General features: G+C 46.9%; 1 protein-coding gene across 1 annotated transcript in view; it reads left to right on the top strand.

Moving 5' to 3' along the window:
* PRPH (peripherin) overlaps positions 1 to 25,516 on the top strand; it is a 209,905-nt gene that overhangs the window by 174,614 nt on the left and 9,775 nt on the right. Inside the window, exon 8 of the mRNA XM_085600250.1 lies at positions 121 to 191. Within this exon, the coding sequence (XP_085456376.1) occupies positions 121 to 191 (71 nt within the window). The remainder of the gene's footprint in view (positions 1 to 120; positions 192 to 25,516) is intronic.

Below are 25,516 nucleotides of genomic sequence, written 5' to 3' on the forward strand. Positions count from 1 at the left end.
TCATGTACACATTAGGAAAAAAATTCATTTAACATCAAAAGTGAAGATTTACATTTCTGTCAGGCAGTTATTCACATCCATGTCAAATATCAATTCCTGTTGTTGATTTCTTCGCTGCAGATGCAGATTCAAACTCCAAGGCACGCCAGAAGATGGTGGAGGTTGACATCAGCAAAGCCGGGGATGCAGAGGTGAGTTGGCAGCATACCAGCTTATGGAGTTTTAGCCCCGGTGGGGAGTGGGGCAGATCTGAGGTGGAGAACTGGAGAGCCACTAACACTAGGGCTGTAGAGCCTAAGGGCCTGATTTAGAACTCGGCGGGCGGCTTACTCCCTCACAACGGTGAAGGATACCCATCCCATTATATTCTATGGAATTTATAGTTCAGCGGCGGGATATCCGTCAACGTTGTGATGGAGAAACCCGTCCGCCGAGATCTAAATCAGGCCCTAAGTGTCAGAGGCGATGCTGGGGCATACAAGTGTGGAGTGTTTTAGGTTTCAAGGGCTGGATGTGAGGAAAGACAGTAACCTTGAGGGTTTTAGGACAGAGGCGGCTTCTCCATGTGGGCAGAGTAGCGTTGCCCTTTGCTTTCTCGCAGTGTGAGAAGCAGAAACATAAAATGGTATTATAAATACCATTTTATGTTTCTGCTTCTCTCACTGCGAGAAAGCAGAGGAGGGTTTGGTTGGGGGCGGGCCGGTGGGAGGTCCTGCTCCAGGGCAGGGGAGGAGTGGCTAGCCCATTGTTGCAGGCCCTGACTGTTTGGTCAGCCCTCTGGGACTGACCAAACCAGTCATGCGCACTCTGCATTGTCTCCATCTAGGCTGCATGAAGCATACATGGCGAAAATGGCCTCCCCATAGATGCCTGTGCGGTTGGCATCCCAGCCAATCACAATGTTGCCATTGCAGCATTGTGATTGGCTTACTGGAGGGGAGAGAGCCTGCCCTCTTCCTGCGGAGGCAGGAAGGCAGGAGCCGGAGCTTGGAAAATGCAGGACCCGGAAAAGGTACGTCTTTTTATTATAATTTAAAGACCCTCCCCATGTGACCGCCCTCCCCATCGCGACCACTCGCCAGTATCCAACCTCTCCACGCCCGCCCCCGACCTGTGAGCCATGCTGGCAGCTGCTGTTTTAGGACCTAAACATTTGAGGTGGTGGGGCATACTGGCATACGTCGTGGGATGAAGTGGTAATACAGGGTCCAAACTATTTTTAGTGAAGGTTGTTGCTCCATTGCACCTCCTGTGAGGGGAACAGGATTGGCATCTCTTTTGAAGGTGATGGTCATTCATACTTTTCAGGACAGTCTGAAGACACACACACTACTTGCACACTCATATTTGGTAAATACTGTCTCTGCCCCTACTGGCTCCTACACGTACGTGGTAAGCTGGATGACACATGACTTTCTTTGGTTGTTACTCGCGCTAGACTTCCAGACTACTCCATTATTTGGTCTCTGCAGCTTCTTTAGCCTGGAGAAACTCTGATCAAAGGGGAAAGTAACGAACCTTGTTGTGTGGTGACAAGAAATGCACAGCTTGTGAGACTACACAGTGAAACCATCTCCTCTTTCCACATGCCTGTCACCCTACTCCCCCTTGGGGAACAAATTACAACCAGGCTGCAAAAGCTCCTACACCAAATCAGCTCTAGGCCTTCCAAATGGCATGGCACCAGGACTTTGGATCAGAACACACGCCAGGACTGGGTAGGGGCCTGCCAGTCAAACGCACTAAGACGTTCAGTGGTTCTACATTTTCTACAGTTGTGATCAAACATCATGGATTTTCTGTGTGAAGTGCAAAATGATCTAAGTTGCCGGCTCCCTAAATCCATGCACCATCTCCCCAAACATTCTGATCCAGGCAGAATTCAAGCATTGCAATCCATAAACCAGACATTTCACATGCTGGCAGACCAGTCCTGTCAATGCACCCTGTCATGCCACCATTCTCTTGGTAGGGTTATCTTTCTGTTGTTTTACCCCTGCAAGGTTATGTGTACTCACCTAAAGGAAAAAACAAGAGCATGCACATGAGCATTTAGCCGTCTCATATTGCAATTCTCATTCATTACCTTGTTGAAAAACTGGATTTTGTTAGTACAAATTATTGTATGAACATTATCGTCTTAGATATCTTTGGATCAGTCTTTTTGTCCTAAAGCTTTATCTTGTTTTATCTTTTCACTCATCTCCTTCCTCATCCCATGTCTTACTATTATGAGTGATATGCTCTGCTTACTCCACTGGGCACACCTTTAAAAGCTTCTTTCTTTATCTGACATAATGCCCCATCAGCCAGTCACAAACTGTGCTTCCACGCTTATTACGTTTCGTTTTTAGACTTATTGTAGGCTGATTAAAAACTTGAAGTGGGCTTAGAGCCCACCCGTTGGTTACTATTGGTTGACTTTATTGTCACTCTTTTTTTTTCTTGCTTCTTATTCAATGGCTTTTCCTGTCTATCTTGTCATTGTCCATCCATTTTAACACAGGCTCTTTATTATCCTTTGGCTTGGATGACTTGTATCATTTCACCGTACATTTTTTGCTTAAACACCCCATGAGGCTGCATGTGTTTTCTAGCTCTCTCCTTCATGTGCTTGTCATCACCACCCCTGGACCAAACTCCACCGTTCCCTGCACTCTGGGTTTATTTCATTCTCCACCCCCAGCACCCCTCCCCCCCCACCCATGTTGCTCTCCGTCATTTTCTGCTTTGCTCCAACACCCATCCAGTTGTGGTTATTTCACTACAATCCTGCGGTCTTTCGTTTTTTAGGTCTCGCCTGACCCAGCGCATGCGCTGGTCTGGCGAGACTTATTGAGAGGGCTCCAAAAAGTGCTGCCAGGCCAGCCTAGAACTACAGTGCATGTGCGCGGGCGCGCGCGCCGCGCTTTACCGCGATTACTTTCATTTTCGCGCTTTACCGCGATTACTTTCATTTTCGGATCGCGATCACTTTCACTTTCGCGACCGCATGGCCGCTTTGCATAGCCTATAGGTCTCGCTTTTGGGACCTTATAAGTATTTAGTTATGCAACTGTTGCATAGCTAAACACTTATAAGGTCCCAAAGGCGAGACCTATTGGCTATGCCAATGCTTGTATAAAATGTGTTTGGTGGGAAATAAGAACCAAGCAGATAGGGAGTCAAATCAGCAAAATGCCTGGGATAGCAGTAGTGACCTCACATAACCACCTTCGGCCCAGTGACATCACAGGAAGTGACATCACTTGATCTTTGACACTGAATCCTCTGAAGAAGGGAAATAATCGCATACTTTTCTAACACAAACAAATATCTAATTAATATGCCATCTACATTTTAAATAGGGTGTTCAACTGATAGAAAATTGCACATTTCTCTTTTTATTGCATGAAAAATATTAGTTTTGTTGAATGAGGAGAATATTGTGCCACAAAAATACAAAACAACACTGGGAAGTCAGATTACACAAACCTCAAACTGTCAGGATTTAATGGATTTCCGAGAGTATATCCCAAGCATAAACTGTATTGTTAAATTACAGAAAGACAAACAAAAATGTTTTTTTTTAAATAATATTGGTTTTATCCATCTAGATTTCTTCATATAGAACATATATTGAATGAGAACTATAATACTAACATAAATTAATTTTAAGATTGTTAATACATTTTGATTAGCATCACTTACAATTAATTTAATTTTTTTTATTTTCTTCAAAATAATATATATATAGCATTACTTTTTTAGTGGGAAAAAAGTGAATGCCCCAGGCCACAGCCAGGCTGTAGAAAGTAAACAGTGCACATTGCGGAAGTTACCTTCTGTTCTTGGCATTTCCCTTGCCACTTCTGAGGCCAGGGTTTGCAAAGCCAGTGCCAGAGGACACAATAAGCAAGCCAATTGTTTCAGCTGCGACCCTTGGTGACCCCTAAAAACATCCATGTCAAGCAAACCCTGCCTTAAAAAAGCACTTTTTCACTACTTCCAATTCATGTTTTTTTAATTTACAGATACCTCTATGGTCAGAAGTTAAAACAAGCATTTACAATGCAATAGGTCTCGCCTTTGGGACCTTATAAGTATTAACAAAGCTGCCATTTTTTGTCCAACGTGATATGCAGCTTCCAGTGACAGCCAGCGTGAGAGAATCTGCGCGTCCCTTTCCTTTCAGAAATACATTCTCACGTTGCATGGAATATTATGCCTCTCGTGAGCTGGGGCCAGTGGGCGCTGGGGTGATGGGGGAGGCGGCAGTTATGTCCTGTGGGTTCGCAGCAGCACAGCGGGACAGCAGGGCCGGACTGGGAACCGAAACCGGCCCTGGCAAACAGCTCGACCGTCCCCCCTGGGGGCAGGCAGAGCTGTTTGCTAGGGCCAGTTTTGGCCGATTTTGTTATAGGGGGCCGAAATTGCAGGCCCCCGGTAACAAAAACGGCCTCCAGGGACCCAAAACCGGCCACCAACCTGGCGGCCCACCGGGGAAATGCCCGGTGCCCGCCACGGCCATTCCGGCCATTGGGGGACAGACTGGAAGCGGAGAGAGAGACGTAAACAGCTGCAAGTAGTTCAACTGGCACAGTGGCACCGTAGCCCAGTGGTGTAAGTGCCCTTTGTACTCCAGTTGTTTCTTTTCTACTCAACCAGGGACAAGGGCTTCCAAGAAAAGCTAGTCATTTTGGCCTTGGGCAATGTTATTTATTTATTTTTTGCAAATATATGCAATACACTAACACATTTGCACTGCTGAACAACTCCTTAACTTGTCAGACACACCAGCCTTGTTATCTGGCTGCTGTTCACATGTGACCAATACTGCCATTGACAGTACGAGGCAGCCAGTGCCTGAGGTGAGCTGTGCCACTGTCCCATGTTGCATGCTGCGGTGAGCAGAAGGAAAATGTGAACGACAATTCAACTGAAAGTATTTTTGATTTCTTTTTTAAACATGAGACTGGCACGACAGCTAACAAGGGTGACTAGGCCATTCCGAAAAATAAGTGCCAATATATGGGATAGAATACATTATAGAAAAGTGTATGGTACTACGCAAATAAACTGCAAACCATATACGGTATCTATGTACATCTAGAAAAGAATCCTAACGGAGTGTTAAAGGGGCTTGAAGCAATACCCTCTGCAGGATATGATGATGTATAATGATGTAATCAAATACATATATAGCCAAAGGTCTTTTAGAAAAATAAATCTGTATTTACGCCACATGATTTAGAGGGCTGTGGCACTGTTTAGATGTCGTTCATTCTATGGACTCTAACATATGCATGTTATTTGAATTTTAGAGATACAAAATCATTCACTGAACGGTGTCATTCTCAGCGGCTGGGAAGCGGGAGAACGATAGTTGGTGACAGTGATATCTTGAACTCCTGTGCGCACATTTTCATTCCAAATACTAACCTACACATGATAAATGACACTTAGCCCTTTGCCCTGGGCTCCGATGCAGAAAGCAGGGCAGCTCCACGCACAGCCAGGCCCTAGTCTTGTTGGTTATTTATCACGATCTAGTAATGTATGTATGCCCTTCGTCGCCAGGGAGTTGCCTCTCTGTGCCAACGAAAAGTTATCCTGAGCACTACTCAGTATGTATTATAAAATCAAAGTCCAGTTAATCTTCTGACGAGTGAGGAGTACTCTCTGTCGGAATGATTGTATTATGATTATTGAATATCCTGGATGGAGGATTATGGAAGAAGAATAGTGATTGTACAGAAATCTTAAGCAGTAGACGCTGTGAGTAGAGAGATTTTTTAGTAAAGCCCTGATGAAGCCAGAGATGCGGACGCATTGGATCTGACGAAACACATGTTGGCTATTTTGTGCTACCTGAAGAAGATGGCAACGTGTAATTGAAGGATGAATAGTGACCTGTGATGAAAATATCTCAGGAATGAACATCGGAGTTGAAAGAAGATTAACTGGACTTTGATTTTATAATACATACTGAGTAGTGCTCGGGATAACTTTTCGTTTGTTGTAGGACCGGATTCTTCTCGTCCATTTGTGGGGGTAAGAGTGGCTGCCCTCTTCCTTGGAGCACACAATCTGATATTGCTTCATCTGACTGTGGGGATTATTGAAAAAAAATGTGCGCATAAAGCCTTGCCACATTTAGCTGTGCCTCTCTGTGCCCACGTTCTACAAAATCTGTAATTGTACTGTCAAGTGCAAGCATTCTTGTCATGCTTTTGAGGTTCGTGCTATCACAGTGGGACACGTACATTTCCTCTCCATAAAAATAAACAAACTCAGTCCGTGGCAAATATATAAATTGTGGACAAAAGGGGTAGGGCAGCAAAAGGACCGTGGAAATCTACATTTCGTTATGTCAATGATCTAGTATTTCCAGTGTTCCTTCGGATGCAGACGCTGTACTTAGGCATAACATGTATATGTCTATACTGAAGCGGAAATGCCTGCAAAGATTCACCCGGCCTACTTTGCTGTGTGCATGATTGATTACACGCCAGCCTGTGATACATTTGCGTTTTTAGAAGCATAACACAAAAAAAGTGACACCAATTTATAAAAATGTATTATATTTTAATGAATTTTAAATACCAAGATGAGCCAAATCCATCAGAGGTTTCTGGAGATATAGATTCCGAAGCAAAACTCAAATCTCAGCTTTTAAGCCCAAAGAAAAAATACGCATTGGTAACTGTAAAGTTTTAAGACATTTGAGAGAGTTGTATTTGGCTACTATGGGCAAGTGGGGTGACCAATTCAACAGGGAGAAAGTCAGGGGGCCACTAAGGAGTATCTGGCCAGTTGCCTGGTCATCAACATAGTCTCAAGTCCAGTCCTATACTTTGCATCAAGACCACCATAGATTTAATTTGAGCAGCCCTGATGCTGGGGATGCAGGATGTAGAAAGATACTCTGGGTGCCGTGTGGTTGACAGGGGTGTTCTTGCAGTTATTCCTCAGTCCACGCGTTAGGTGGGGCAACTTTGGCCACAGTGATCTGTGTCCCTTTGAAGTCCTCTTTGAGCCAGTAGGCCAGCTGTGACTGGGCCGCGAATCTCCGTACATAGCGGGTCCAGCAGTATCCTTTGGTGAAAATTGGTGTCTCTCTTGGGCAACCAATCTGGACTCAGGTGACATTCCAAGGTCAAGCAGACCTGGGGCCTACTTTTGGCCGTTGAGAAGGGGTTTCTTGGGGCGTCCAATGACGGTCAGCGGTGATTCGCAGAAAGTGGCAACTGGCCTGCTGGAATAAGCTTTTTCAGCTTTAATGGCCCAGGTGCTTTTTCCAGGGGGACAGCCAACTGAAGCTTGGAGTCACTTCTTTGGTCTGAGTCTCAGGAACAACTTTTCCATGAGCCAGGAGCCACAGGCACAATCCTCTCCTCACTAGCCCAAGGTGCGGCAGGTGCAGTCCAGCAGACAGTGCAGCCTGTCTTGCCATGTACAGGGGTCAGCAGGGCAGTCCTTCTTTGCTCCTCTCTCCAGTTCTGGCATGATCTGAGGTTCAGGGTTACCAGGGTTGCCAATTTTATGCCCAAAAAGTCCCTGGTGGGATGATGCAGCCACTAGCCAATGGACTACCAGGTCCCCTCCCTCTTGGTGACGACTTTCTAGCTATTCTAGCAATCCCAGAGTGCACTATTCTGCCCACTCCCAAGATGTCTGAATCCTTCGTTGGATGTTAGGAGCTTGGTAGCCAACCCTAGATGTGTGGCTACCTGTGGGCTACACCCCCACAGGAAATCCAGTTAGGGCACTGGTCTCCCCTCTCTGTTCCTGCCGCCAGCCTGTCTACCTGATCAAAGGAGCAACACTTCAGAAGTGTGATCGCCATTTGACTACCAAAGGTTGCTTCTTTATTGTTTGCTTTTTCAGCCAACACCCTAAGTGGCTTCCTGAAAAGAGGAGGTAACATCTCTTTCTGTAGCAGACTTCTATTATTCCTGAGCGTGGGAGTCTTTCACACCACTCCACCGAAAGCAGAAGGCTGTCTGGTGGCCAGCAGCTGTGCGAAGCCACTGAATAAACGGGGAAACAGAGGGTAACTTTCTAAACGTTGACTTCCCTTAAATGTGATATTAAATTTCACTTGGGCATTGTGAGAAGTTGGCCTGATATATGCTGTCCACTAATTAAAGTGGCACCTCTCACCAGTCCAAACAACCCTTATTGTGATTTAAGAGGACAAAGATAATCTTAGAAAGCTATCCAAGTGATAGCTGTGGAGAGCAGCCTTCAGGCTTAGTCTTGAAGGAATGTTAAGTAGCTTGTTTTACCAAAATGTAACCTAATAGTATTGGTTAAATGAAACGAGAACCACACAGTAGTTATAAAAATATGTATTTATTAATATAACACTCTCTAGTACGGATCAAGAAAAGTACAACAATGAGGAGGGTCCCGCACCCATGCGCACAGGGAGTAACTTCCCAAAAGTATTTAAACTACCAGTGCTCACTTAACGAATGGTCACTGTTAAACCTATTCCTACATTGAAATAATTTCACATTTGTAAGGAGCACTCCTAATATACACAATATTTACAAACAAATATCTTTGATTAAAAAAAATATATATATATCAATTTATTTTCAGATCTCGTATTTTTCGACATGGAGAATGTCCAATTGTTTATATGCCAATGTCTTATTGATTTAATGCCTCAATTAGTCCTTTTATCCTTAGTAGATGTTTTTGTCAATAATGAATCCTTTATATCCTTGTTCCATATCAAACTCTTTATAAAGAACAATTTTTTTCCTTTTGATCCATCAATCGTTGTTTCCAATTTTTTTATATGATCCAATCCCTTTATCATCCTTTTGATCCATCAATCGTTTTTTCCCAATTTTTTTTATATATTGTATGATCCAAGCATTAGAACAAAAGGTTATACTTCCATTCCTTATGTCCAATACCCTCAACAGCCAACGCGTTTCGTCCCCTCCTGGGACATCATCAGGGCTTTATCCCGTAATATTGGTGAGTGCATCCAAGACACGTTATTTCTAATGAAGTCTGTCCAATTCGACTAAAACAAATATTATCTGTGAATATTCAGACATCTTCACCATCCTCTGCGCCTCTCACCCCGGTTTCTCTGCAACTCGCACTTCATAACTCTAGTACGGCACAGTATCTCCTACATGGAGATAATCACAAAGCACACAGTACTTAAGCACAGAAATGACAGTAAACAGCACTAATACACAGTGGGCCCGAGGGGGGACCAAACCATATACTAAAATAGTGGTATAAAAACCACCACTTGAATCAAGATAGTCTTGAGAGGTTGTAGAATCGCTGGGACCCCAAGGAACCACCCAAGGTGAGTAAGTAGGGACCCAACGGAGGACGAGTGCAGTGTGGGAACATGACTGCGTGCTCCGTACAATTCTATGGGAAAGTCGCGGTTGAAGTTTTAGAGATTAAGGACCCTCCCAGTGGACTTCAAAGAAACCCCATGGAAGTTAGGAGGTTGGAGAGCCACCCACCCGTGGATACCAAGGTACCTGAGTTACCTATACCAGGGAAGCCGGGTGAATAGGTCTGAAGTGGCATCGGAAACCTCCGTCGAACTGCAGCCCCCACAAGGGATTCTGACCTCAAACTTGATGAGAGTGCAGCTCGGACATCGAGGGACATAGAAACCCACCTCCTGTGTTGCTGAAGCCTTCGGAGTCCGTAGGAGCTCAGGGTCAGCAGAGCAGACAGCAGTGTTACGGTGCCTGCAAATGCAGGGGAGTGACTCCTTCACTCGAAGGGAGATATCTTCGGTTGTCCTTGACGGTCCACAGGTTCTGCACTGATACTGTATGGTGAACGGGCACAGACGATGCTTCGGACTGAGAAGGAGACGAAGTCGGGCCCAAACGAAGTCCAGCAAAGTCCAGAGTGTCCAGACGGTCGAAGTTCAGTGGTTTCAGGTTCAGAATCTTGTCCACGTCGAATCTAGGGTCCTACAGCTAGGTAAGCCCTTAAGCTCCCACGGGAGGGGTTTGGACAGATTCAGGGGACCTTCCCAGGGGAGCGTCTGGACAATTAGGAGGTTACTCCCCTGTCCTTTGTCCAGTTTCGTGCCAGAGCAGGAGCCAATGGCTCCTAGGACTGGTTTGAAGTGGACTATGCACAGGGACTCTAAATGTGCCCCTCATGCAGACTTTCGGTCGCTGGCAAGCGCGCACACCCAGGCCTAATACACTAAATCCTGTCTGGGAGATGGTCACATCTCCCTGTGACAGGATGCCTATTGTTCTGTCTTCCCCTACTCGAGTATGGCTCAGCAGCAGGAGGGCAAAAATGTGTCTCTGGTCGGCAGCAACCATTTTGTGTTGCCCCGGACTAGAAGGCTGGGACCCGGAACACCAGGGACCCAAATAAGCTCGCTTCTGAGGGGTGGAATCATACCTCCCACATTGGTAACCAGTGTGGGGGTATGATTCAAACGTTTGACACCAACCACAATAGGGTTTGTGTCAGCCCTTTTAGAGTTGGTCATCATGCGGTCACATAATGCCACTCTATATGTCATAAATGGATGTCTCACTGACAACCCGGGAGAATGGACTCCGTAGGCTGCAGGGGTGTTCTACTTATGCAGTGGCACCCTCTCACTTAGAACCAAGCACCCTGCCTTCAGGATTGTTAAGGCCTGCTAGAGGGGTAACTTATAGGTTTTAAGTGCAGTGACTCTTAGATATAGTAAACCTATATCTTAAGTAAGTGTTGCATGCACCAACTTACACAGGCTGCAATGGCAGGCCTGTAGTTCCATTTTGCTTGGCCTCTCATGGCTGGCATAAAACAAGCTACAGCCCATGGGAGGCCTCTGGGGTACCTATGACCTGGGTACCATATTCTAGGGACTGACAATGGTACCCCAGTATCGAATCTGGAGTGCACCTAAGCATATAACATAACAGTTTAGGGAGAAAGCAGATAGACTGGGGTCCTAATCAGCAAGATCCTAGTCAGATTAGTCAAAAACAGTATTACATTTAGCAAAAAAGTGGGGGTAACCATAAGAAACAGATCCTACTTTCCTACAGGCATCAAGTCAGGTTTACTGCCACGAGTACTTTGATACCTTAAAGTACCCATTTTAGTAGTCCCATTCAGAGGTTAGCTGGGCTGAGGGGTCAGCCGGTAGCTCAAGCTACTAACTTTTCTACAGTAAAAATGACACTTTGGAAGTGGTGATGTCAGGACATATTAAAGGACATATTAAAAGCATATGTCCTTCTTAATAAGCTACTGCTCCCTGACTTATGGCTCGGTAGGCCTTCCTTAGGGCAGACTTACATATATTGTTATATGAAGTAGAGGCTTTGCTATTGTTTTAAATGGCAAAGTGGAACTAGCAGTTAAAAACTGCTCTTTCATGCTGCAGTGGCAGGCTGGAAGCCATTTTGTACTTTGTCACCGACAGTGTGGCAAAACCAGTGCTGTAGCCCTGGGTACACTGACAATGTAGTCTGATTAGTAGGCCTCAGGGCACTTTCAGGGGGTCTATTTACCATATTCTCAAGCAGCGCAGAGCCAAAAATGCTGTGCTGTGTGAGAAGGAGAGCAGGTGAGCACTATCTCTACTGAGACATGACACTCTCCTCCCCTCTCCCTAGTGCCAGTGCACAATCAGGCAGCCGTGTGCCACACACACACCTTTGTACCATAGTGCGTGGGTGTCTGCATGAGAATTTAAAATAGGTTTTTTACTGAAAGGGTACACTTCCAGTACAAAATACAATGCTTAGACTAATTCTCAAACTTCTCCTATTTCGTTTGTGTGCTGTACAATGCAGCACACATGCAAAGTCGGGAAATAAAGAAAAAATAAAAGCATTTCTCTTTGATAGCACCGATTAGAAATGGGTGTTATTTTTTTATGCAAAACCCTGTCTATTTTTTTAGTTTTTTTAGTAAATAGGGTTTGTAGCAAAAACCATGGGTGGCTGTATGGGCATGCCCATGCACCACCCATGTAACGCCACCTTGGCGCTAAGTAATGCAAAACAGCGCTATGCACTGCTCTGCATTGCTCTCAAGTGAATTTCCAGAGCAAAACAAGTTTTGTGCAGGAAAGTAAATTGAGAAAAAAAGTTTCGCGCTGGAGAGTAAATTTTGCATCAGTTTGTGTCACCTTTGTGACGCATACATGGCTCTAAACCTTATTAAATTTACCCTCAGAATTGAAAAATCAGCAGCATCAGTCCGAAACCTTGGGGGTGATCATGCAAAAAGAGGCATTTCCTTACAGGGAGAGAACATCCTTTTTGTAGAGCAGCAGACAGTTCACATTTCCAAGGATAATTTAATAGCTGTACATAAGATTGGGGCCAAAACTGGGGACAAATATTTTAAAGTGACGGGTGGACACTGATTGTCGGGCAAATTATTTCCTCTTCAGAAGCAGGTTAAGGATAGAAATGAGGTAGATACGTTATTGAGAAGAGTGAAATTTAGAAATGATCTTAGATAAAAAGAAAGGGCCTAGCTTTAAAACTACTGCATCCTCCAAGAAAGTTAAAATGGGAGATTGACACAACAAAGCATAATGTTCCCTCAAACTTCGAGCAGAAGTAACCGCCATCAAAAAAGAAAACTTTTTAAGTGGTAAATTTGTCAAAGGTCCAAAAGGAGGATTTTGCAATGTTTTCAGTACCAGAGGAAGATCCGGAGGTGGAACAAAGGGACGAGAAAAAGGCAGAGATATAGCAAAACCTTTAAACTTTGTAAATACTACACCTTCTGATTCTTTTATTATGAAAGGTGTTAATGGCACACCACTGTACTTTAAGAGTAGCTAGAGACAGATTTTTTCAAAACCATCCAGAAAATAGATGAGTCAGAACATTAAACTGAAGACACATTGTGATACCCACATCATGAGTCAAACGTTCACCAGTGTCTTGAATCAGATTTAGTCATAGAGGATCTTCTTGATTCTTAAACCACATCAATAGTTTTGAGAGGCACACCATGCTTCTCGAGATTTAGCCTCTCAACTTCCAATTCAATAGGGTGAGGTGCTAAGGATTGAGGTTTGCATACCCTTAGAGGAAATGGGAGATGAGGGAGAACCCAAGGAGGTCATCACCTGAGAGGTGGTAACCAAGTTCTCTTGGCCCAAAATGGGAGAACTACCACTTTCTCCTGCTGAAACATCCATAATAATTTCTGAATCAGAGGGAATGAAGGACATACAAAGATTAGCTTTGTGGCCATTTGATTGAAAGAGCATTCACTCCCCATGGTTCTTGATCCAAAAACCAAGGGTAAACCTTTGGAAGAAGAGTGTTCTATTGGGATGCAAAAAGATGAAAATAAGTGGTTCCAAATTTCTTGCAAATTTGTTGAAATATTACTCTGTAAAGATTCAGGTTCTGAGAAGAGGAACATTTTTGTGCTCAAGAGCTCTGCCTCTATGTTGTCCAGATTCTTGATGTGGACTGCTGCAGTTGAGAGAAGATGCTTCTTCGCCCACGATGACAAGGGGCAAGCGACTCTGTTCAATGATTGTGTGAGTGCTGCCTTGGTGGTTGATCTAGCCCACTGTGACTATGTTGTCAAACCTTACAGGGACATGAGAGATAGAGGTGCATTTTGAAGTGATGGAGAGCCCTTGTAACAGCAGTCAACTCTCTCCAATTTGACAACTTCAATGCTTCTGTCCAACTCCACTTTGCCTGGACTGACATAGTCCCACTGTAGCACCACAACCTAGAGGGCTCGCATTTGTTGTTAAAATTCGAGGAGGATCTGGGTGCATCAAGACTCCTTTGGATAGACTGTCTGACTCCAGCCACCAATTGAAGGTCTTCCTTGATCTTGACCGTAACAGGAAATTTCCTCTCCAAGTTTGTTGCTGGTAGTTCTCCATGCCTGTGGAGGTGCCATAAGGAAGGCTTCAAGTGAAGCCTCACCAATGAAAAAGTGGACATGTAGGCATCCATTTCCTTGAGAGACATCAGAAACTTTACTAAGCTCTAGATGAGATAGATACTTTCCTCCGTAAGGAATACTCTGGCTTATTGAGTATTTAACTTACTGCCTATGAAAACAAGATCCTGTGTTGATTGTAATTGGGATTTGGAAAGATTGAGAAGAAAACCATGCTGGTTTGACATAGTTATTTATGGTCTTTCCTAGATAGAGATCCAGTGATTGAATCAAGGGGGCTTGAATCAACTGATTGTCCAGATCAGGAATGTCGCAAATTCCTTGGAGATGCAGATAAGCCACAATTGGGGATACCATTTTTGTGAAGGTCCTCAAAGATGATCTTAGGCCAAATGAAACACTCTGTATTGCCAATTTTGTTTCTAAGCAGAAACATATCCAGATTTTGATAACCAATTTTATTGGCATTTTGTAAAAACAAGATAACTATAAAAACACCTGTAGCACTGTGACATGTATAACATTCCATTGCATATCCAATTATTATCTCCCCAACAATGGGCTTGAAAAGATAAATAGGAAAGAGACCGCCCTTAGCGCTAACAGTAATCAGTCCAATAGTTCTGTCCATTTACCCCATATTCGCTCATATTTGTTTGGGCACCCTCTTGCTTCATAAACAGCTTTTTCTTGAATAGCACACCAATCAAACCCCCTCCGCCATTTTGAAATAGAAGGAGACTTTGAGACCTTCCAGGCCACTGCAATGTCTCTTTTAACAATCAGTATGGCTTTTCCTAGAAACAACTTGGGTCCAGAGCCGTCCATTCCCTCCATCACCCCCAGAAGAAGAGCAAGCGGACTAAGGGGCACTTCCCACCCCAATATGCCACTCAATTCTATTGTGATTGACGCCCAATATTTAGATATAACTGCGCAGGACCAGACCATATGGAAGAAGGCGTCTGATTCCTCTTTACAGCGTTGACACTTTGGGGCTGAGAGTAGTCCAGCCTTGTGCAGTCGTGCCGGTGTAAGATATGCGCAATGAAGATGGTATATCTGTATTATGCAAAGTCTGGCAGATATAGGGAGAGTTCTGGGGGCCATAAGAGCATCCCTCCAATCCTCGTCCTCCAGAGGGCCGACCCAACCCTCACATATGCTTCTAAGAGGGTCCAGCATGGATGGAGTGCTGTTTATCAGGGGTCAGTATATTTGGGATATCCCTCCTTTCCTAGGTCTCCCATGAGAGTTTTGGCCTCAAATGGGCTGAATTTGGGAAATGACTCTTGGTTAGGGATGTGAGTGGCAACGGCGTAACGTAATTGGAGATATTTAAAGAATTGCGTAGAGCGTAAGGAGTATGTGCATTGTAAGTCCTGGAAGGAGGACAAATGTTCCCCCTTCCAGATGTCCCCTAGGTAGGTGATGCCTATCAGGTCCCAGGTTTGAAAACCCGTCAGAGTCCCCACCTCCCGCAGCCAGGTGCCGTGCCATAGTGGAGTTTGCAGTGTGATTCTGTTGTCCCAATGAATGTGCCTCAGTGCAGATCGCCATGCCAGGAAAGCCGTGCAAGTGACTACTGGTAGGGCCTGAGGGATTTGGGTTCCATATAGCATTGCTTGGGCCTGAAAGAATCCAAGATGTCCCAATTCAAGCCGATATGCTGGATCCAACCATCCCCCGTTAAACCAATCATGGATTATCAGGAGGCGAGTGGCAAGATAGTATAAAGAGATTCATCATGCCCATTCCACCCTCGTACGTGGTTCGCTGGCAAGTTGTGAGAGCTAAACGCGCTCTTGAGCCCCCCCAAGGAAGTTGGTAACCACCCCATCTAGATCACGAAACCAGCTGCGAAGGAGATGGATCAGGAAATTCTGGAGGACATACAAGAGGCGGGGAGGACCAGCATTTTGAAGAAGGTCAACTCTCTAGTGAGGGTTAAAAGGGAGTTTTTGCCATCTACGTAGGTCATCTTTGATGCGTCGGAGAAGTGGACCGATGTTAAGGAACCAAGTCAGCTCTGGGAGAAGCACCACCCAGATACCTAGGTATTTCGAGGATAGTTGTCGTATGGGCATGGTGGTCTGCCAATCGAAGCATTCCATGGAGGCATGAAGGGGCACCACCGTGGATTTGAGCGGGTTGAGGCGCAATCCAGACGCTCGCCCGAATGAGTGAAAGATCTGCAAACATCTCAGCCCGGACTGGGCTGGATCAGCGAGGTACAATAGGACATCATCCGCATACAATGCGATTTGGTCCTTGTTAGACTTGGCATCTTTTGGTGTGTTTCCCCGGAGTTTTTGCTTTCTGACCTCCCGGTTTTGACTCTGTGTTTGCTGGCTTAGTGTCTCTGCACACTTTTCTCACTGCTGACCAGTGGTAAAGTGGAAGTGCTCCTGTTGTAAATTGTGTTATGGATTGGTGTTTCCATGATTGGCATATTTGATTTACTTGTTGTGAGAAAGTGGCTCTGTATGTACTGTTCCCAAATAGGTACAGTGTGTACAGAGTACACAGTTCCCAGAGGTTTGGCAGAGGCTAAAGTTAGATATAGCCTTACTCTCTAAAGTGGTAGCTTGGTCGAGCAGTAAGGCAGTCTCAGAGGACAGTGTAAAGCATTTGTTGTACACACTCAGTCAGCAAATGGTCTCACACACTCAATAACTGAACTCTATGCCAATGGTTTATATAAAAAAATATATGTTTGTTTTATTTTAGAACCAACAATAGGTATTAAAATATACTTTCTCAGAATGAGAGGCTTTAGGTAAATACTTTTGCAATATGCAATTAGCTTTTGTAAATACTGTATACAGGTTGTTGCAATAGGCAACACAATTTCAAACACAATAATGCATTGAGTTCAATGGAAGTTTTAAGTTATTTGCAATAGATTACTTTCAGGATTACTTTTGTCACTCCAGGACTGGATCCTAGATTCAGTCCTGGGACAGTTCTTAGAAACAAGTGATAAAAGTCGACTTAGTTACTGTTGTGATTTTTAGGCAATATTTAGCTATTTTAAAAGTTGACAGATGAAATTTCATAGAAAAACAGTCAATGATTCCCTATGGGAGAAAATTCAAGTTGCAGGTAAGTATGTTCTCGTTACTTTTGTAATCCAGTACTGGGTTCCTAGACTCAGTACTGGGACCTCTATCTAAAACAGGTAAGTAATTACGTTTTCACAGTTGGTACGATTGTTAAAGAATATTTGAAGTTTGCAAAAATCGACACTTAGAAGAAATTTCACAGAAAAACAGTCAATGATTTCCTACGGAAGAAAATTGGGTTACTGGTAAGTACAGTTGTGAATATTTTTCAGGGTCAGTGCTGGGCACCAAGATCCAGCACTGGGATCTCTCCTAATAGCAGGTGAGTATTTTCGTTTTTGTTACTCGGTTGATTTTTGGTGAATATTTAAAGTTTTAGAAACTCCACACTTAGAAGAAATTTCAGAAGACACCAGTCAATGTTACCCTATGGAGGAAAATTGGGTTATCGGCTTTTGGGTAAGTACTCGACTGGCAAAGTTAAGGTTCTGGGCACAGACTCAGGGGTCTCCCAGGGTCAGGTTAGTACAGTTGTTACACCTTCAGCGGCACAGGGGCAGCCGGGTGCAGAGTGAGTTAGGCCCAATGTTATCCTATGGGAGGCAGGGGGGCCTTGGTTGGTGGCTGCTGACAAGCAGACCACGCGGCTGTGGGAGCTGGGCTCCTGGTCACTTGCTCAGGGCAAATGGGGAAGTAGATAGGTGTAGAGGTTACACTGCCAGGGCCACTCGGGTGGCTGGGTGCATGGTGCTTTTGTGCCTTCGGGCGCTCAATGGATTTCAATGGGAAAGCTCCTGGTTGTAAAAAGGCTGCAAGCTCAGGGACGAACATTCTTCAGGTGCCACCACCACTTTGAGAGGTAAGTTGGGTAGTTGGAGGATAGGTAGGTACCCGGGAGTTGGGCACAGGGGGCCACAGGGCGCCGGGTGCAGGGGTGCCTTTTGCTGTCGGTAAATCATACCCTCTGTTGATCGCGGTTGGGGCGGTACCTGGTTCTGAGGCTGCAGGCGTCGTCAGGAGCGTCGAGGTGAGTCCTTGGGTGCCGTATTCAGGGTCACAGTCACCGGGGGGACGTCCTCTGGGTCTTTGTTCACTCCGGCACAGGCCACGCTTGGCGGGTGCAGAGTGTGCAGGGTTCGCGGTTCTGGGCTGATGCCAGGGGTTAGAAGCTGGTTTTGAGCAGAGCCTCTGCTCATGGGAGTCCCAGGTGCTTAGAGCCAAAAGGTAGCCAGGTCCTCCGGGGTTTGTGAGGTTGCTGGCCACAAGTGGTGCCGGGATGGAGCAGTAACAGGTTCGAGGGTCGACAGACCGGTAGGGCTGGGGCCAAAGCAGTTGGTGTCTTCCTCTTCTTAGCAGCTGCACGGCAGATCTTCATTCTTCTTGCTCTTCTTAGTTTTTCGGAATCTGGAATCTAAGGACGGAAGGTTCAGGGTGCCCCTAAATACTAGATTTAGGGGCTTTACAGGTAGGTAAAGGGCAGGGACCAATGGGTCCCTGCCATGGGATGGGTACACCCACTATCCTGCCACTCTCCTGTGGGAGGGGGGCAGTAGCCTAGTCCTGATTGGGCAGGGCCTCCCATCTTCAAGATGACGAGCGCCCAGAGATGTGCTTCACCTCGCCTCCCCCACCTGAGGGGTGGGTTTGGCAGGCTGGCACATCCCCTGTCCTTATTTGGGGTTTCTGGCCAGGCTTCCCACCAGAGTGGGGTTAGCAAGTGGCCTGGGGAAGCTCACAGAGGCGGCATGCCTTTGAAGCTTCCCCCTGTCCATCCTGGGGGAGGAGACCTAGCACCTCGCCCAGGATGTGCATTGTTGCAGGCCCAGGAGAGCGGGGGCTCTCCTACCCAGGGGTCCAGCAACATGTCTGCTGTGTAGCAGCCTAGGCAGCCTCCCAGACCAGACGTGGATTGTAGGTTAGGTTTCAGGGGCATCTCTAAGATGCCCTCTGGGGCGCTTGGTACATTAAATCCCACAATGGCATCAGTGCAGGTTTAATGTGCTGAGAAGTTTGATGCCAAACTTCTCAGTCTTCAGTGTTGCCATTATGGTGCTGTGGAGTTTGTGTTTGACGAGCTCTCAGGCCATGTACTCTTAAATGGCAGCACTGCACTTACAGTGCCCAGGAATGGACCTGGGTACTGTAGGGGCACAGGGCTCATGCTCCTGTGCCCACACCACTGGCATAGGGCACCCAGCTAGAGGGGTGGCTGATGTATGCCAGGGCAGCGTAGGTGGTGGGCATGGCACACAGGGATGTGGGCCATGTCGACTCTTTGTTTTGTCTTGTACCCAGACACTCAGCCTGCCAGGGCAGTGTGTGTGTGTTAGGATACAGGGCCTCTAAGGGTGGCACAATGAGTGCTGCAGCCCTTAGAGGTCTTCCCTGGTCACAAGGCCCTGGTTACCTAGGGTACCATTTACCAGGGGCTAACATGTGGCCAGGGCTTGCCAATTTGGGTTTGAGGTTTTTAGGGAAAGAACATAGGCCCTGGGCACCTGATTGGCAGGAGTCCAGGGCACACTCAGTCAAAGTACATTCAGCAATTCAGCAAAAAGTGGGGGCATACCATGCAAGAAAGATGGCACTTTCTCACACTTGTCAGTCCCTATTAAGGTGCACTGAGTGTGCCAGGGCCTGTAAATCAAATGCTGTTAGTGGGCTGCAGCACTGGGTTGTGCCACCCACACAAACAGCCCGTAAATGTAACTCTGGCCTGCCACTGCAGAACGTGTGTGCAGTCTGGGACTGCCATGTCGACTTGGCAAGTGTACCCACTTGCCAAACCCTAACCTTCCCTTTTCCTACATGTCAGTCACCCCTAAGGTAGGCCCAAGGTACCCCTGTGGGCAGGGTGCAGTGTATGTGAAAGGTAGGTCATGCCCTGCTGTGTGTGGCATGTCCTGATAGTGAATTACTGCCCATTTCGTTTTTCAGTATTGCAAGGCAACCTGTTCCTATAGGACAGAATGGGAAGTTTGTTTATAACATCTTATAAACATAACTGGCCCTGGGAACTAGGTAGGAAAATAACGTTTAGCATGCCTGAACTCAGAATCTAAAGATGCATCTTTTAGTGAAGGTGATTTTTACATTCTGTGTTTGAAAATATCACTCTTAGAAAGAAGTATTTTTTTGCTCAGCCATCCAGCAGGCCTCTGCTGGGTTTGTGGACTGACTGTCTGGGTTTTGGATGACAGGGGCTGGGGAGCAGAAGTGGCTCTAGATAGTCTACGTGGGTCAGGAAAGGGCTGAATAGACCTGGGCTCCATTTAGATCAGGGGGAGGAGATTTCCTTTCACCTGAATGGGCCTGGTCTACCTCTGACAATGCCGTCTCCACCTCCTGCCAGGAAGCCACACTAGAGAGGGCAGAACTGGTTCTGGCTGGGCACAGACACTCTCAGCCTGGGAGGACAGAGGATTTTGGGCTATTAAAAGTGAAGCCCAAACCCGTGAACTTTAGAACTCCTTTGGACCAAGAAGACTGCCAAGAAGAAGAGCTGGAGAAGCTGTGAGGAGGAACTATCACTTTTCTGAGTGCTTCGCTGTTGTCATGGTTCCGTCCTCCAAATGTCCATATGGGATGCATGGTCTGTTTCTTCTTGCAGGCGTTGTCAACAGGAACACTGGACCGAGTAGCGGTTCAGCTTTCTTACACAGGAAGTACGTCAGGTCCAACTGACATTGCACTACCGGGTGAGACCGCATAAGACCCGCGACGCTCAACCCGACAGTGCTTCGAATTCTACTCTTCACCTCACCTGCTCTCCATGGCTCCGTGATGCAGTTCCTCATTTCTACATGCAAGTAGGTGATCCCTGGTCAGGCTCGCACAGGTGCGCTTGAGTTTGCCTTGTTCTCAGCACACACAAGAGAGTGTGTAGCGGCCCTTCTCCAGTATGACCTAGCACAGGAGCGCTGGTGTGTCCATACCTTTTTGGGCCTAGCGCTGGAGTGCTTTGTCACTACATTTGTTTTCCCTTGGGCACAGGAGCGCTGATATGCTTTGTGTTTGCGGCACGTACAGGAGCACGTAGCCACCTTCCTTGATTACACACTCACGCAGGAGCGTGGAGTGTGTGTACTACAGTGGCAAATGCAGGTGTGCGTTGCTACTACATTTGTCTTTCCCTCAGGGTGTAGAAGTAATTGCCATATGGTTTATCTCTACAGACGGTGATTGCCAGAGGGGTCCCTCAGCATCAGTGAGTATATCCAAACCAGTTTTTTTGATAGGAACTCTACTCCACGCTTCTGGTATTCCTTCCCCCGGTCCCCATCTTTGCCCTCGTCAGTATATATCCTTTTGCTATGGAAAGGTGGGAGACGGTGGAGGTTGTTCACGTTCTTCCTGCAAGATTACACCACAGGCAGAAGGTAAAACTTGTGGTAACCTGATAGCTGTGTTGGCTTGCAGTGGCTGCTTCTGTCTTGGGCAGTGAAAGGACTGGACTGTACTTTCTGCAATCTATTTTTGTGAGTTTCTCCAAGGGTTTGAGGTAGAGCTTGCCCTCTGTTCAAGACGTACCAGGAACAGCAAAGACTTCAAGTTCTTCTGCCCTCAGCCTTGGTGACTGTGTGTTTTGTGCTGCAACAGAAGAAAAACCAACCCGACGCCGTGTACGATGCCGCTGCCGACTCCGTGTCCTAAAGGCACCGCAGAGGGCACTGCTGCAACACCGCACCTCGACCTTGGTCTCACCAATGATGCCTGCTGCCGCCGCTACCAAGCCGCTGCTCGCACCGCGACCAGTAGGCACCGCACTCCGCATCGGCTCGCTTCACGACACCGCCTTGGTATCCAAAATCGATGCCGCTACTTGTACTGTGGCTCGAGGGCACCGTTCATAAAGTTACATGACGCACCACCCTCATCCCGCACCACAGCCTTGGCCTACTGGTGGCATCGACTCCAGTTCATCAGCCAACGACAGCGCTTCAGCAACGAAGAAGCCGCTGCTTGCACCGTGACCTGCCAGCACCCCGATGAGCACCGCGTCACTTCGCACCGCGACCCTGGTCTCACCGACGACGCCATCTGATGCCGCCACCGACCCCTTGCTCGCACCGCGACCTGAGGGCACCACACGCCACACCACTGCGCTTCGCACCCCAGCACCCGACGCCTGCCGACATCAGTGCTCCTGACTTCAAACGCGAGGAGTTCGATCTGCAACGTGTGTGACTTCAAGGGCCCGAAGACTCCTGCACCGACATCCGGAACCGACGCCTGCGGATGCTTTGCTTTCAAAAGCTCAACGAGAGGTTGCCAACGCCCTGCAATTTTACAGGTACTGTTTTGCGGGTCTCTCCGACACCGTAGCCGGCCCACGACGCCGTGGTCAGCCAGAACTGTTTGGATTTGTTGTTCATGACGCCGTGATAGCCCAGGACGGAGCTATCGACCCCAAGGAACTGTTTTTCAAGTTTATTTTGATAACTGAAGATTTCTGAAGACTGTATTGTGGATTTTATTAAATAGTTTTTGGTCTTTTCTTAGGTATATAAAAATATTGGATATTTTTCTAAACTGGTGTGGTGTCCTTCTGTAGTGCTTACACTGTATTACTGTTGGTTATATGCAAATGCTTTACACACTACCTCTAAGATAAGCCTGACTGCTCATGCCAAGCTACCAAGGGGGTGAGCAGGGGTTATTTTAGGAGTGTAACTCCCTTATCCTGACTAGGAAGAAGGGTCCCTATTTGGACAAAGGTACCTACCTCTGCCAACTAGAGATCCCCATTTCTAATAGTCCTCCTGCAATTCCTGCCAACGCCAGCCTTATATCCTGTCATCCGTCCGGATGTGACAGGCTAAAGGCTCAATCGGGAGGGCGAAGAGGAGAGGGGCGAGAGGACATCCCTGACGGGTCCCTCTCCCGATCAGGGAGAGTCTCAGACAATGCCCCATTTATAAGGACCCTCGCTGAAGGGTTAGAGTAAAGAACTCCTACCATCTTTCGATAATAGGGTCCGAAGCCTGCTCTTATTAGCACGTCTTGCATGTAGCCCCAGTCAACCGTATCTAAGGCCTTTTCGAAGTCGAGCAAAACTAAGGCCAGATATGGTGTAAGGAGGTCTCGGTGGGCAAGGGCCACATGCAGGCGTTGAAGGCAATGACGGGTGCTGCGGTGCGGGATGAAGCCACATTGGTCAGGGTTTATGAGGGTGTGGAGCACTCTTTTCATCCGAGTGGCCAAAATTGTTGCGTATATTTTGACTTCAGTTTTAATGAGGGAGAACAGGCGATATTGTGCACAGGTATCAGGGGGCGGGTGCTTCTTTGGAATGACCACAATGATGGCTGTGTCAGTGATTGAGGAGAACGACCCATCCTCTATAGCTTCCTTGAATAGGGCATGGAGTCGTGGAATCAGAGGTTCGCAGAATGCCGCGTAATACTCCGCAGGGAGTCCACCTGGGCCCGGGGTCTTGTGAGTGGCGAGCATGGAGATTGCTTCGCCTACTTCGTCTGTAGTGATAGGCTCATCCTTGGTTTCTTGCTCCATCTCTGATAGCTTTGGGAAAGGCGCATTTTGCAGGAAGGCTGAACTATCACCTGGTGTGTGCATGGGCTCTGCCATGTTTAGTGTCTTGTAGTAGTTTGCAAAGGTCTGCCCAATTGCTGCAGGTGTACAGGAGGTTTGACCCTGTGTGTCTCGAATTTCGGGGACTATCGATTGACCAATGGATGAGTGGCAAGCCAACGGAGCGATTTGCTGTTTTTATCTCCCCACCTATACACCCTAGCTACTTAAGATCTCCAGTTCTATTTAGCTGACTCAAGGGATTTATTCCTAATATCCTCCCGCACTAATTGTAGTTGCCGGCGTTCTGCTTCCCCTTCCATCACCGCTACCGTCATCTCCATACGGAGCGCCCTAGCTTCAAGTTGAGCGTGTTGGTGGTCACGGGTCTGATGCCTGCGTTTCAGGAGTCCTTTAGCGTAGCCCTGAATTGTGGCTTTTCCCGCCTCCCAAAGTGTACCCTGGCTCTGCACTGTGCCTTCGTTAGTACGAAAGTAATTATCAAGTTCCTCTCCCACACTCTTTCTGTGGTCTTGGTCATGGAGGAACCAAGCATTTAGTCGCCATATGGGCCTGAGTGTCCTCGTGGGCCCACCCACTTGTAAGAGGAGCGGGGAATGAATGGATATTTCACGTGCCAGAATCTGGATTTCAGAGACAGCACGGCAGTCTGAAGCGAGCATAAACAGGAGATCTATAGCTGAGTGGTTGTGGTGCGCTGGAGAGGTGTGTGTATATTGTCATATCTTAGGGTGCCATGTGCACCATACATCATAGAGACCCAGTGTAGCGGTCCAATCCCCAGGACGTCAGGCCCCCATTTTTCCATGAGAGAATACAGACCCGTGACGTCCTCCGCGGGCTCTGGGACAGCATTAAAATCACCCCCCACTATCGTCAAACCCTGTGGAACAGCGGATAGTATTTTCAGTGCAGCTTGGAGCATGGGCTCTAAATTTGCTGGAGGGGCATATAGTGATGCTAGATTAATGGTGGATTCCCCTAGGGTACCAGAGAGAGCTGTGAATCGGCCTGATGGGTCATTAACCACATGGATCATTGTGAAAGGAAGGGAGTGGAATAAGAGGATTGCTGTTCCTCGTGCTCCTCTGTAAAACCCAGAATGCCATACCCTGTCAAATCCCTGACGCGCCAGGAATTAGCAGAAGTTCCCAACTAAGTGCGTCTCTTGTAGTAATAAGACATCTGGGTCATTCCTTCGGGTATATCTCAAAATCTCCGTCTGTTTAATTTTATCTAAGAGGCCCTTCACATTCCATGACAGGATTCTCATGGGCTCGCTCCTGTTATATGGATCTGACATAGGGGCGGTGTTGCAATGTCTGGAGCCAACCATTTGGTGGTCTCCAATGGATCAGGTAGTTGGGCATTCGAGAGAGACAGTGTGTACTCAAGGGCACTATTGGGGCCACCTAACGGAGTATCTTGCATATAATGCTCAGTGTTACCATGGAACAGATCAACATAAACAATGTCTGGGAAAACAGTCCCAGTAGAGAACCCCAACCAACCCGCCACCCCATACTTCCCCAAATGAAACATCTGTCGCCCAATCAACAAAGGCTTTGAGTGTAAACAAATTAGTCAGGGGTCGTGGTCAATGACAGCATGTGGAGCTCCTCCGAGCTTCAGGATAGTTGTTCCTCTGGCAAAGATTTTTGGATTAACAGTACTTGAGTTCATATTTGGGGGCTGCGGGAAAGATCAGTGTCATCCGAGCCGGGTCAGGGTGACCCCTCAGAATTTGTCTCATCTGGCTGAGCAAAGTCATTTGCGGTCGTTATGATTTCGGGCGATTCACCTCTGCTCTGGATCGAGCCACTCAGCGGTGCAGACTTTGTTCCTCGGGTCCCGCATCTTCTACGGGATCCCGTACGTCATCCACGAGGAGTCACAGATTCTTTACCATTGGGACCAATCTGATGGATTGCTGCTGGCACATTTTTGGGTAGGCAGAGTGGACATTCCTCAGTCGCCCAGGTCCAAGCTGCCTCAGGTGTGTCAAA

This window comes from Triturus cristatus, chromosome 4_2 (genome assembly GCF_964204655.1).
Source record: "Triturus cristatus chromosome 4_2, aTriCri1.1, whole genome shotgun sequence".
NCBI lineage: Eukaryota > Metazoa > Chordata > Amphibia > Caudata > Salamandridae > Triturus > Triturus cristatus.